This window comes from Entelurus aequoreus, linkage group LG14 (assembly GCF_033978785.1).
Source record: "Entelurus aequoreus isolate RoL-2023_Sb linkage group LG14, RoL_Eaeq_v1.1, whole genome shotgun sequence".
NCBI classification, from domain to species: Eukaryota; Metazoa; Chordata; class Actinopteri; order Syngnathiformes; family Syngnathidae; genus Entelurus; species Entelurus aequoreus.
Window position 1 is genome coordinate 26,652,229 of NC_084744.1, and position 13,711 is coordinate 26,665,939.

A 13,711-nucleotide genomic window follows, 5' to 3' on the forward strand; every position below is an offset into this window, starting at 1 on the left:
TTGATAGAATTTAATACATTCAAAGGCCAGCGTGGCTTGGTTGGTAGAGCGGCCGTGCCAGCAACTTGACGGTTCCAGGTTTGATCCTAGTCACTGCCGTTGTGTCGTTGAGCAAGGTACTTTACCCACCTGCTCCCAGTGCCACCCACACTGGTTTAAATGTAACTTAGATAATGGGTTTCACTATGTAAAGCACTCTGAGTCACGAGAGAAAAGAGCTAAATAAATATACTTCACTTCACTTAAAAAGAAACCACACTGTATTTTTATTTTGACTATCAAAAACACACGTTTTTTATTTTTTATGCATTCTAAATAGTAAATAAATGCGATCAAAAGTCTGCTTACAATAGAGCCTATTAGAGTCGCACTATTCTGCCTACAACGAATTTAAAAAAACATCCAAACACCTCCATTAAGGTTTTATGTACATGCCGTAGGTATATATTGGTAGGTTGTTAATGCATGGTATCCTGCCAGCTGCTATGCTGACAGTTATTTTAGTACCTGTCATTAAAGACAAGGCTGGTAAGGTAGGGACTATGGACAATTATCTATACCGCCCGAGCCAGCATGCTATCTAAAGTACTGGAAAGTGTGATAATATACAGAGTTGGGGATCTTTTTTGCACCAAAGACAACCAATTTGGCTTTAAGAGCAAGTACAGCACTGACTTGTGTATTAATCCTTTAAAAGAAGCAGTAGAAAAATACAGAGCGCAGGGCTCTACAATGTTGGTAGGGTTTATTGATGCATCTAAGGCATTTGACAGAGTCAACCATCTCAAACTCTTTACCAATCTGAAGCATAGGGGTGTTCCTGGGTATATTCTGGCATATTGGTACGACAGGCAGACGATGCAGGTAAAATGGGGGGAGTAGTTTATCCTCTCCCTTTAGAGTTAGCAATGGGGTACGGCAGAGTGTCAAGGCAGTGGAGAGAATGCAGAACAGGGTGCATCATGGGGAACCCACTTTATGTACGCTGATGATTTGGCCATTATATCTCCCAGTAGTGCAGGGTTCCACCAGCTCAGACTATGGAGTCAAGTTTGACAAAGAGTTTTGTAATATATGTAGGACCATGGAGGATCAACATCTTGTCATCATCAATGACAAAATGGAAGATGATGCTGACATGCTTAGACTGCTGTATGTCCAAGCCAATATGCTGGTGAGAAAATGCCATTACTGCTCTGATGAAGCGAAGATGTATTTGTTTAGAGCTTACTGCACCCCTATGTACACAGCACCCCTCTGGGTGAGGTTCAAGAAAGAGAACTTGCACAAACTACAGGTTGCATATAATGACTGTCTCAGAATCCTGCTCAGAAAGGCCAGGGGTAGTAGTGCCAGCAAGCTTTTTTGTGATTTAGGGATAAACACCTTCCACGCCACCCTGAGAAAACTGATGTTTAAGTTTATATGTAGACTGCAGGGGCCCGAGAATGGTTTTATTATACAGATAACCAATCCTAGCTGTAGTTCTGTTAGGTACCTATATATGGAAAAACTGGTATCTGTGCCTCACAATACAAAAGGTCCTAGGTTCGGTCCTGGGCTCAGGTTCTTTCTGTGTGGAGTTTGCATGTTCTCCCCGTAACTGCGTGGGTTCCCTCCGGGTACTCCGGCTTCCTCCCACCTCCAAAGACATGCATCTGGGAATAGGTTGATTGGCAACACTAAATGGGCCCTAGTGTGTGAATGTGAGTGTGAATGTTGTCTGTCTATCTGTGTTGGCCCTGCGATGAGGTGGCGACTTCCACCCGAATAGAGTTGAGATAGGCTCCAGCACCCCTCGCGACCCTGAAAGGGACAAGCGGTAGAAAATGGATGGATGTTATCTGTGCCTTTAATAGAATGTGTAGAAGCATTTTAGAGTATATTTTTATTGCTGCTTATATTTATTTATGCTATGTTTTTTTTTACTGAATATGCACAAGCATCGATTTAAGTTTATTCTACAAATGGACTGGGATAGGTAATGAATTTTTACAGGTAGTTAAATTCGACTGAACAACGACAACCACGCGGTTGCAAGTACCAGACGTATATACAGTCGTGATCAAAAGTTTACATACACTTGTAAAGAACATAATGTCATGGCTGTCTTGAGTTTCCAATACTTTTTACAACTCTTATTTTTATTGTGATAGAGTGATTGGAGCACATACTTGTTAGTCACAAAAAAAACATTCATGAAGTGTGGTTCTTTTATGAATTTTTTATGGGTCTACTGAAAATGTGAGCAAATGTGCTGGGTCAAAAGTATACATACAGCAATGTTAATATTTGCTTACATGTCCCTTGGCAAGTTTCACTGCATTAAGGAGCTTTTGGTAGCCATCCACAAACTTCTGGCAAGCTTCTGGTTGAAATTTTGACCACTCCTCTTGACAAAATTGGTGCAGTTCAGCTAAATTTGTTGGTTTTCTGACATGGACATGTTTCTTCAGCATTGTTCACACGTTTAATTCAGGACTTTGGGAAGGCCATTCTAAAACCTTCATTCTAGCCTGATTTAGCCATTCCTTGACCACTTTTGACGTGTGTTTGGGGTCATTGTCCTGTTGGAACACCCAACTGCGCCCAAGACCCAACCTTCAGGCTGATTATTTTAGGTTGTCCTGAAGAATTTGGAGGTAGTCCTACTTTTTCATTGTCCCATTTAAAGCACCAGTTCCATTGGCAGCAAAACAGACATAGAGCATAATACTACCACCACCATGCTTGACGGTGGGCATGGTGTTCCTGGGATTAACGGCCTTGCCTTTTCTCCTCCAAACGTATTGCTGGGTATTGTGGCCAAACAGCACAATTTTTGGTTCATCTGACCACAGAACTTTACTCCAGAAGGTCTTATCTTTGTCCATGTGATGTCAGATTACACAAAAATTGAGCTGTTTGGCCACAATACCCAGCAATATTTTTGGACGAGAAAAGGCGAGGCCCTTAATCCCAGGAACACCATGCCCACCGTCATTGCTGTATATATACTGCATATAACGTTGCTGTATATATACTTCTGACCCAGCAGATTTTGTCACATTTTCAGTAGACCCATAATAAATTCATAAAAGAACCAAACTTCATGAATGTTTTTGTGACCAACAAGTATGTGCTCCAATCACTGTATCACAAAAAATAAGAGTTGTAGAAATTATTGGACACTCAAGACAGCCATGACATTATCCATCCATCCATTTTCTACCGCTTATTCCCTTCGGGGTCGCGGGGGGCGCTGGAGCCTATCTCAGCTACAATCGGGCAGAAGGCGGGGTACACCCTGGACAAGTCGCCACCTCATCACAGGGCCAACACAGATAGACAGACAACATTCACACACTAGGGCCAATTTAGTGTTGCCAATCAACCTATCCCCAGGTGCATGTTTTGTTCTTTACAAATGTATGTAAACTTTTGACCATGACTGTATGTACATCGTCCTAACAAGACAACCAAACTTCTTATACACAATATATTTAAGAGTAGTGTTAATAATCAAGTATAAAGTTAGTAAAGATGTGAGAGTAAAAAGTAAACAAACCTGTTCTGTGTAACACAACTTGAGCGTCCATAAATTGATGTTGTCGCTCGTTCGCCTCTTTTGTTGGACAAAGTTCCTCCTCGTACTTTGCTATCGTTCTTTCGCACATTTTCACACAATCACAACACTTTACACTCACATTAGTTCCCTACTTAGCGATGTTTAAATAACTTCCGCGTCTCTTTGTTAGCAGCTAACAAGCTAAGCTAACTAGCCAGCTAAACTAGCTGCAAGCTACCTTAAATGAAGCTAGCAAACGGGAGAAGTGTCAAAGTGCGCTCAGACTAATGTATCCGGCTACAAACAATTATTAACCGTGTGTACTCTATTAAACAACATATATGTAAGAATACAGAAATATAATGCCCGCGTTTAGGCCTCCTCCGTCAGACGCCATCTTGCTTTATCACCCGATCGGTCCACGCATGCGCGTACCCAACGTCACTTCCGTCAGCTTGTTTTGCCACAGTTACTTACCATGATTCTTTTGTGTCATCTGTATTTCAATAACAATGTCATAATAAACCATTACATACAAAACAAACGTTATTAAAAATACGGTATTCATTATGAAACCGCAAATATCCGTACACAAACCTGAAAGATGTGTCCAGCAGTCTATTTTGTAATAATGTATTCATTTCAGGATTCTTAAATTTAAAATAAAGTTTTTGTTAGGTTACAGTAAGTGCTTCGTTTAAAAAACATCAACATTTAAAAATAAATTATGCGATGGGAGTTAGTGGCGCCCCCGTGCGTCATTCATTACAATGACAGAAGCGTACAAGTGGTTGAAATTGTGGCGATACACCTTGTTCATTTTCATATTCTTGTTCCCTTTTACTCCGAGGTAAGATATTGTTTTTCATACATACATTACTAAAACATACAAGTATTTATTTAAGATGGCGCCGCTGTAGTGGCTGCTGGTGGCAGGAGCTCTGTGCTCTTGTGTCATCCTTTTGTGTTCCTGCTGTTTCCCTCTTGTTTTCATGTGGGTTTTGTTTTGCCTTTTTGTTGGGGACCCTTTGGGACTGTGTGACAAGGGGTGGCACTTTTGTGACTTCTGCGGTGCTTTTTTGTGAACTTCTGGATCTTTCTACCGGAGACCAGCCTGCTGGGTCTCTGCCACACCAGAGTCCATTTGGTGAGACTGGAGGAGATGCGGATGAAGAGACAGGGCTGCGGAGCTGGCGCTGAGCGCCGGGACGGACAAGCTTCACAGTGTCTTTGTCAGGGCTTGGTAAAAAGGATTGGACTCAGATGCAGAGTAGGGAACTTTTACAGGCTTTTATTTTGGCAGCTTCCTTTCACCTCCAAAGTCAAGGAATACAAAATCTATATTTAACCAAAAAAACTAATCGGCGAAAAAGGTTCCACAAAAATAGGAACAACCGAAAATCACTCCGAACGGAGGAAAACACAAAAACAAAGACAAACTATAATTGGCGCAGTATATGCTATAAAATGTATTAACAAAAAACGCTCCAACAGGAGGAAGAAACAACAGCTATGAAAAATTCTACACTAATAAAGTTTAACAAAAATAGTCACTCAAAAATTTGAGGAAAGAATGAAAAATAACTAAAAACTTACCACTTCGGCTAAATAAACTCAGTAACAAAAATCACTCTGCTGAGGAGGAAGAAAGGAAAACTCAAAATAGCCACGAAGGGATTCAAGATCAAGGAACATAAGCAGGCGACAAGGCAAGGCATGGACATGGGCATGGATGCTAGATAGTACGAATAAACGAGACAATCTGGCACAGAACAAAGGGAGGATTGGGCTTTTAAGACACATGAGGGTAATGGGGAACAGGTGGAAACAATCAGGAAACAGGGATGACGTCAGACTGATGACACAAAAGGAAGTGCAAGTGACCTGAAACGAGAGGAGAGTTACTTTTCAAACTAAAACATGCAAATCACAAGACAGAAAAAACCAAGACAAGACATCCCTCACCACGGTGTGACATTCTTGGCTGAATGAGCAGGTATCGGACACCTCGGTCTCCTTGGACGCATCCTCGCCCATCCATGCGGACTGGACACTGGCCAAGAGTTGGTGGGCGGCTCTCTTGGTTGCTTTGTTGGGTCTGCTCCTGTCTCTGGCCATGCTCCTCCCACCCCAGCAGATGATGGCGTGGAACACCGCAGAGGCCCCCACAGTGTATATGGGTGTTGAAATAATGTTTTTGTTTGGTTGCTTGTCTATGCAGGGTGCAATATATATTAATGGTTAATTATTTTTTTGTTGTTTTACTTTTACTTTTGTAGCAGTATGAAGAAATAGCACTGCTGGAGTGGCAGCTGGTTGCATCAGCTCTGCTCTTTTAATGTCCTTTGTGTTCTTTGATGTTTCCCTCTTACACACATGTTTATGTGTGCTATTGTTATGTTTACTAAGGGGATGTGACGGCAACGGACACCAGAGGTCAGTAATGTTCACAAATTTATTTATATAGTCAATGTATATATAATAATAACAAACAATACTACTGAACTATATAATGGAGTGTGTGACCAAAATACAAGAGTGTGTGGTGTAAGACTATGTGTGTAGTTAGCTGACGTGTGTTACCAAGTGTTGACGAGAGTGAACGAGGCAGTCCATGGGGCAGGCAGTTGATCCGGGGCGAGAGAGAGGCATCAGAGTCCAGGGGCAAGCGAGGAGTCAAGGAACCAGGGAGGCAGTCGAAATCCAGGGCAACGGAAGGAAAACACTGCGGGCACAAGGAAGATGACAGGAGACAAATCAAGCACGGGGAAGAATGACGGAGAGAGAGCAAAAGAGAGCATAAAGCTTCGCTTACGGTTCACCATATGAGAACTAAGTTCCTGCGTGGATCCATGGGTCCACTGGTCCTTTATCCAGCTCGCCCTCATCAGTCCCAGGTGTGCAGATAGGAGATTGCGTGCAGGCTTGTCGCTGCGTGGGCGTGCTGCGCTCAGCGTGAGCGGGGGCGTGTCCGAGCGCGCTGTCAGCGGAGAGAGCGCATATGGGCGTGGCCCGCGGTGCGCTCATCAGGACGCACAGATCAGGACGCATTGGAATGCGCCCTGGCCGTGACAGCTATCCCAGGCAGGGGCGTGCACATGATTATAGAGGGGCAGGGGCTCAAAGTCAGAAAAGGGCAGGAATTTTTTTTTTGGTCCTTTACACAATATGGAAATTAATGTAAAATTAAATTTGCTAATAAGAAGCTAACTACTTAGCTGTGTGTCCTTTGTAGGTCAAAGTGATCGCCATTTCTTTTGTGTCAACAAATTATGGTCATAATGAGTTAATTCACATTATCATAGGCTTGGAAGACATGAAAAGCAACAAAACACTGGTTTATTATTAGGCTATTTATTGTTTAAGATAAGCACTTTAATATTGAACATTGAACATTGAACATTGAACAACATGAACTTTGAAAAAAAATACAAAAATAAATACCCAAATGGAAAAAACTTCAATGTGAAAATCTGTCCTTCTTCCCTTAACTTGATGAAAACACCATCAAGTTGTAACTTATGGTCTATCTCACTTAATGCTCAGACTAAACAACTGAAACGCAATACAGGGCCAAAAATATGGACCAGGGGCCAGTAGAGGGCTGTATCCTTTCTTTTTTTGGCATTGTGCTGCAGGCATAATCAACATGAATCAAGTTTAAATACAGATGGCAATATTCCTAACAGATAACCTACATCTTATATCCCCAGAATGCTGAAATTATTATTATTAATAATAATAATAATTATTATTATTATCATTATCATTGTTCTTCTTATTATTATTGTTATTATTATCATTATTATTATTATTTTGTTAACCCACACAGTAATAGCAAAGTCACAATAACCTTATATCTAAAACTGTGAGAGAAATGTGATCCGCCGTAAACACAGTGCATTTTATTTTGAAAATTAACCCGGTGTTTTATTTTGTATTTTGTACATTACTTCCTGTCCCGCACGATCCGCTCTGCTCTGTGCGGACTTGATGTGCCGTGCTCAATTGATGCGCCGTGCTCCGACGTCCGGCAAAAACAGAAGCTGACACATTGACTAATAGAATAATACAGCGTTTTTCTGAAATATTACCCATATTAGATGCTGATTAAGTGGACGGCGACTAGACCATAACTCACAGCTTCAAGTTGCTCCACTGTCACGTCTCAGGGGCGCAGTAACTTGGCTCTCTCTCCTCTCACTTACTCACCCGCAGATCGAGGAGGGGCTAAACGTTTAAAAGTTTAGACCAGTCCACATTTAGGGAAAATGTAAGCCCATCCTCGATCTGCAGGCTGCAGTCAGGGGTTACTCCCTTGAACCGCGAAAGCAACCCGGTTTCGAAACGAATAAAGACCAACTTCGATATTGTACATTATAAACTAATGTATGGATAGACAAACAAGTCGATCATTAAAATAGTCATGCAAGTAACAGCCAATCAGCATTCAACCGTCCATGCAGTGTAGTGCAGTCCGGGGTGAACTGCAGCATGGAGGAGAAAGTGATTGTTGCCGTTTGCGACTCCCGGAGCTTTATATATAATGACGTTTGAGAATCTGCCGGATCTCCGCCACCAGATGGAGCCCGCGGGGGTGAACCCATGGGTTAAACCTTTAGCCCCTCCTCGATGATAGCTGCAGCTGTCACGGGCACTTGCTCTCTCTGGCGGAAGCGGCAGTCTCAAACAACCCGGTATTACAAGAAAACGTGGAGTTTTTGTACCGCTGTTTTTTTGTTTTTGTTTTACATCCCTGACAGGAATTTATTAATGTTGTTTAAAGAAAAAACAAAACAAAAAAAAACCACACACACAGGCAGAGGGCACTTTTTAAGACGAGGCAAAAAAGGGCAGGGGCTCAGGCACCCATAGGGCCCTATGTGTGCACGTGCCTGATCCCAGGTAACACCTAACGTTAACGTAACGTTACTGTATGGGTCTCTTTTGGTTATCAAGATGAGAACGTTCTAAGAACGTTCTAAGAACGTTCTTAGAACATCAAAAACTAAGTTTTTTTGATATGTTCTAAGAACGTTCTTAGAACGTTCTTAGAACGTTCTCATCTATATACCAAATATAATTTGCCTGCAATGGAAACAGCAACTGTTAGGCTTTTATAAGTGTTTTTTTTCGCAAATTTACTTTTTATACAGTATGTTGTAACGTTTCCCTAACTTTCTGCGAAAGTGTTGTGTTTTGTGAACAATCTGACGCCGGCTGAGTCAAGGCTGCACGCACAGTAGGTGGCGGTAATGCACACTCAAGGTTGCTTGCCAACCGCCATAAAAATCAAAAGAAGAAGAAGGAGAAGAAGAAGAAGACTGCAAGCATGCACAATTGAAGCTGCTCCGTGAGACAAAGAAGGACGAAGGCTAACTACTTCCAGAATCCCGATTTTAAAGCAATTTGGTGCGCCATCCATTTATCACAAGTAAGTATAGAAAGAGTGAAATACGAAGCACGTTTTTGTATAACAATTTCCAACCTACATGATTAATTTCAGACCATTTTACGGTTTTAGCGTTGTGTATAAATGCGCGCCATGCGCCGGCGCTAACTGGCATACATTTCTCGTGCAGGTTGGCTTTATAAAGTTTCCAAACTGACCAAAGACCAACGAATGACTTCTGAAGAAGGGTGGATTTATCTGTAGCCTAGTTAAGCAATAATTTGCCCCGTCAGTGATATGGTTTGAATGCTGCCTGAACGTTCCGTGAACGTTATAGTTCCGTGTGTGCGATAATAGGGCAACCCATTTTTTTATAGAATAAACACAATATGAAGAAGTTTCAACAGAGGGCTTATAAGCGTAGATGGGCTGCCACAACTAGGCATTTGAAGAAGCAATGCCGACAGTCAACTTTAGAATTAGAGAGTGATGATAGCGAGCAAGATCACGACATCAACTCCAGAAACAGTGACAAAGTACATGGATGCTGCAGAGACTGCTTCCTGCACAATGAGGAACATGTGTTTGATGCTGACGGTATAGTCACTTTTCAAAGACTGTTTATTTACAATACTCAAACACTACTTAATTTTTTTGTCTTCGTTGGTTTAGATGAAGAGGAAATCCGGCCAAAAAAGAAGTGCAGAAAAGAGAAAACGCAGATCTTCGTCCAGGCAGCCCCACTGCCAGAGCTCCCAACCTTTAACTTTCCAATCTCCAGCGAGTACCAGACCACTTCAGCCAGTACCAGCCAATACCAGACCACTCCAAGGCATCCAGGCCGACCTCACAGCCCAGCGAGAAGCAGCACTTCCAGGCTCAGTCCAGACAGGAATGCATCCAGCTCAAGCCAGTACCAGACCACTCCAGCCAGCTCAAGCCAGTACCAGACCATTCCAGCCAGCTCAAGCCAGTACCAGACCACTCCAGCCAGTACGAGTCAGTACCAGACCGCTCCAAGAAGCAGCAGGAATGCCCTTGACAGTGAACGTTAGTTGGCTATTTAACTGTTGATAGGTGGTGTTAAACAGGCTGTTTCAACGGGCAGTAATACGAATTACCTCTTTGACTTTTGTTGTCTTTGCAGTTTTCCAGTTGAACATGAAAGTTCAAAATATACTTGAGAACCAGGGAGAAATTATGCGCATGCTGAGAGGGCTGGCAGCACAGCCTGTGGGGCCAGAATCTGTGGATGTTCAAGATCTCATTGATCAGCCTTTCGAGACTCTTGAGCAGCTGAGGGCCTTCTGTGAACGGCTCGACACTGATCTTCTGCTCAGAAAGCAGCTGGTAATTAGTTTTAATTCCCCACTGCAAAAATATCTTGCTCAGTTATCAAAAAACAATTTCTAATCAAGTACAATATTGTTGTTTATTTATTTGTATAGGTGAAAGCGCTTACTGCTCTTGGTGGGCAGAATTTGGCAGACACGGTGAGGACAATGCTGAGGAAAATTGCCACAAACAAAGTCCTGGAGCAGCTTGGCCTCCGTGGAAAGACAGGAAAAGTGGCGTTTGAGGACTTGCCCCTTTACAGAATAATAAATAGTAAGTTTTAATAATAGGTTTGCATCTTTGAACATATGTTGCAAGTATGCTCACAAGGTCGATCTAGCTGTTATTATTACAGTATTTATTCTAAAGGGAATTCTAAATTGTGCTGGTGATTGCAGAGGCATGCAGGGGTGTTTACAAGCAGACGACCACAGCTGAAGTGGATTGTGAGCTTGGAGAGGTCCTGAAACTGGCCACTTTTCGAAAGGGAGGTTCAAAATTTGAGGTACGGAGAAGATAAGATATCCCAATTTTGAATTCCATTTTATTGAAGTTCCACTGCATGTCTTTTGAATTTGCAATTATAACTTCTTGCAGGAGAAGAGGAGGAATTAAGAGAGAGGACAAAAAAGGAAAAAGAAACAAACAAAAGAACAGAGTGAGATGAGAGGTAAATGATAAAGTAATTATGCCAATGTTTTAATTCAATTCAATTAATCTACATTCCAGTTCTGTCTTTGTTGTATTTGTGATAATTATTTACTTCCAGGATTTGGGTTTCCCTGCGTGGGCTGCTGCCCCCGCGACCCGACCTCGGATAAGCGGAAGAAGATGGGTGGATGGATTTACTTCCAGGAAGAGAACCAAGAAGGGGCAGGATACACTGACGCGCACGACCAAGACCACTGCATTCCATTCCATTTGTATTATAGTTATCACTAATAAAGAATTATTTCTGTTGAAATCACTATCACTAATAAAGAATTAATTCTGTTGAAATTTCTGTTTGAGTGTTATTCCTGACAATATAGCATAAAAACAGATGTAAATAGCATGTTCCTAAACAGTTCCCTAAACGTTCTAGCCAAACGTTCTTGGTTAACGTTCTGCTAACCAAGCAAGAACTCCACAACCAAACGTTCTTTGAACGTTATAAACTAACGTTCCCAGAACAATGCCACTACATTCTCCTAACGTTCCCTTGTTACCTGGGTATGGCTATGAGGTTTTTTTCTTTCTTCCCTAGGCCTCAGTCAGGACCACCTATTCAGAGGCTCAGGCTTTGACTGAATATTTTTTTCATTATACTCACCTCTCTCCCCAGCGTTTACCTGTTCCTCACCTTTTTTGTAAGAGGCGCCGGAAGTTGGCAGACCCATCAGCGATCCTGTTCTGTCTCCCTGTAATGTGTGTCTGCTCTTTAATGGGGTTGTGCTGAAAATCTTAATTTGCCCTCTGGGATTAATAAAGTGATTCTGATTCTGATCACAGAACATCATGGGCAGGAGAATTTCAGAGCCTATTTTTGGTCAGCAGAAGAAGTATTTAAATCCTGGAAACTCAGAATTAAAGTTTGATTTTCAACTACTGAGCAATTCAGGTTGTTTTCACAACATGGGAAAACACATAAAATGAAGCAAAATGGCAAAATTCTGGTTGCATACTTGACCCATGTTTTTGACAATACCGATAGATTTGATATGAATAGGTTGCTTTCTTGGCACAGACCAGCTTTTAAGCATTGTACACAAACCGACTGTTTGGCGAACCGTGCCCAGAATTAGAAGCTCAAAAGCAGCTACACACAGATGGATATTCACATTCTCAATTCCCAGGCAGACATTCAAGTCTGTTTGTCAATTTGTCGCCGGCAGACTGAAGCAGCAGGATCAAGTACAGGGGTAGGGAACCTATGGCTCTTGAGCCAGATGTGGCTCTTTTGATAACTGCATCTGGTTCTCAGATAGATCTTAGCTGACATTGCTTAACATGATAAGTAATGAATAATTCCGCTGGTAATCACAGTGTTGAAAATAACATTCAAAATATAAAACATTCTCATGCAATTTAATCCAACCAACCGTTTTCTACCGCATCTGTTCAAGAAGTCGCATTAATGGTAAGTATTTTATTTGATATTGGTTAGCTTCAGAAAAACAATGTTATTAAGAAGAATAAGAGACTTATTATACTCTAAAAATGTTGGTCTTATTTAAAAATGCACGCACTTAGTTGTATTCAGTGTTAAGAAATATTATATGGCTCTCACGGAAATACATTTTAATATATTTGGCTTTCATGGCTCTCTCTGTCACGGCCCGAGTGCACCCCAGCGCGCATTCATGTGTGCGCTGCGCTGGGCGCACATCCAAGAGCGCTACAGGCGCGCGCCAGTCTGGCTCCAGCAAGCGGCTGCAATCAATCGTCAGCAATCAACGCATCTGTCGCGGGTGAGAAGACCTGCCTTCTTAGGCCAGCACAACCTGCTATCCTGTGCCAGAACGTAGCGATCTGTTCCTGTCACAGTAAGCCGTCATTCAAGCTCAATGCTCTCTCTTTGTGTTCTTTTCCCGTCGTGTTAATTTGTCTAGTGTTTCCTTGTCGATCCAGCAGCCTTCCTCCGTTCCCGCATTACGGGCTGTCTGTCTCGTCTCCCTGTGTGCCCCTCTGGTTCTCTGGCTGCCCCTTTGGATCTCGATCTCCCGCCTGGACACGGACTTTGACGCCTTGCTATTGCCCCCGACTTCCTGCCTGTCTCACAGATCTCCGAGCTTGTCTTGCCCCCCCTGGACTACTGCACCTCGCTCAACATTTCCAGGTAACACTCCCGTTAATCCCCACACGTAGTCACACACATACACACCCTTTTGAATTAGTCATACTCCATTCCCTTGTATATTCCATTCTCGATCAAAAGTTTACATACACTTGTAAAGAACATAATGTCATGGCTGTCTTGAGTTTCCAATCATTTCTACAACTCTTATTTCTTTGTGATAGAAGGATTGGAGCACATACTTGTTGGTCACAAAAAACATTCATGAAGTTTGGTTCTTTTATGAATTTATTATGGGTCTATTGAAAATGTGACCAAGTCTTCTGCGTCAAAAGTATACATACAGCAATGTTAATATTTGCTTACATGTCCCTTGGCAAGTTTCACTGTAATAAGGCGCTTTTGGTAGCCATCCACAAGCTTCTGGTTGAATTTTTGACCACTCCTCTTGACAAAATTGGTGCAGTCCAGCTAAATTTGTTGGTTTTCTGACATGGACATGTTTCTTCAGCATTGTTCACACGTTTAATTCAGGACTTTGGGAAGGCCATTCTAAAATCTTAAATATAGCCTGATTTAGCCATTCCTTAACCACTTTTGACGTGTGTTTAGGGTCATCGTCCTTTTGGAACACCCAACTGTGCCAAAGACCCAAACTCCG

At 42.2% G+C, this 13,711-nt stretch overlaps 4 protein-coding genes across 8 annotated transcripts in view; 2 read left to right on the forward strand and 2 right to left on the reverse strand.

The window, feature by feature from the left end:
- Nucleotides 1–13,711, forward strand: part of LOC133664593 (uncharacterized) — a 264,251-nt gene that overhangs the window by 218,373 nt on the left and 32,167 nt on the right. The window lies entirely within an intron of this gene.
- LOC133664587 (oocyte zinc finger protein XlCOF6-like) overlaps nt 1–13,711 on the reverse strand; it is a 335,370-nt gene that overhangs the window by 128,596 nt on the left and 193,063 nt on the right. The gene's annotated exons all lie outside the window — the stretch shown is intronic.
- Nucleotides 1–13,711, reverse strand: part of LOC133664645 (gastrula zinc finger protein xLCGF3.1-like) — a 65,192-nt gene that overhangs the window by 4,480 nt on the left and 47,001 nt on the right. Inside the window, exons 1-2 of one of the 4 annotated variants that reach the window (XM_062069456.1) lie at nt 3,548–3,987; nt 1,532–1,806 (exon numbers count right to left, since the gene is read on the reverse strand). The exons of 1 other annotated variant lie outside the window; for it this stretch is intronic. Coding sequence is in view for 1 of the 3 variants with exons in the window: in XM_062069454.1 (XP_061925438.1) it covers nt 3,548–3,656 (109 nt within the window). In the remaining 2 variants the exon portion in view is untranslated. Of the gene's footprint in view, nt 1–1,498; nt 1,807–3,547; nt 3,988–13,711 lie in introns of those variants that run through there. 2 more of the 4 variants (XM_062069455.1, XM_062069454.1) reach the window with 2 other exon arrangements.
- Nucleotides 9,171–11,182, forward strand: LOC133664680 (uncharacterized). Of its 2 annotated transcripts, XM_062069514.1 has the most exons (7): nt 9,171–9,536; nt 9,612–9,989; nt 10,087–10,289; nt 10,388–10,547; nt 10,673–10,779; nt 10,872–10,944; nt 11,044–11,182. In XM_062069514.1, exons 1-6 carry the CDS (start codon nt 9,329–9,331, stop codon nt 10,887–10,889), a joined length of 1,074 nt encoding a protein of 357 aa, XP_061925498.1. In that variant the 5' UTR covers nt 9,171–9,328; the 3' UTR covers nt 10,890–10,944; nt 11,044–11,182. The 2 variants fall into 2 exon arrangements, with proteins under 2 accessions (XP_061925498.1, XP_061925499.1); XM_062069515.1 differs by lacking the exon at nt 11,044–11,182 and having other exon boundaries at nt 10,675–10,779; nt 10,872–10,945.

What these genes read in the sequence shown, in the direction of transcription:
- LOC133664680 (XM_062069514.1), top strand. Translation starts at nt 9,329, where the DNA reads ATGAAGAAGTTTCAACAGAGGGCTTATAAGCGTAGATGGGCTGCCACA. An exon ending in ACATGTGTTTGATGCTGACG is followed by an intron (nt 9,537 to 9,611) that starts GTATAGTCACTT and finishes TCGTTGGTTTAG; the next exon opens with ATGAAGAGGAAATCCGGCCA. An exon ending in TTCTGCTCAGAAAGCAGCTG is followed by an intron (nt 10,290 to 10,387) that starts GTAATTAGTTTT and finishes TTATTTGTATAG; the next exon opens with GTGAAAGCGCTTACTGCTCT.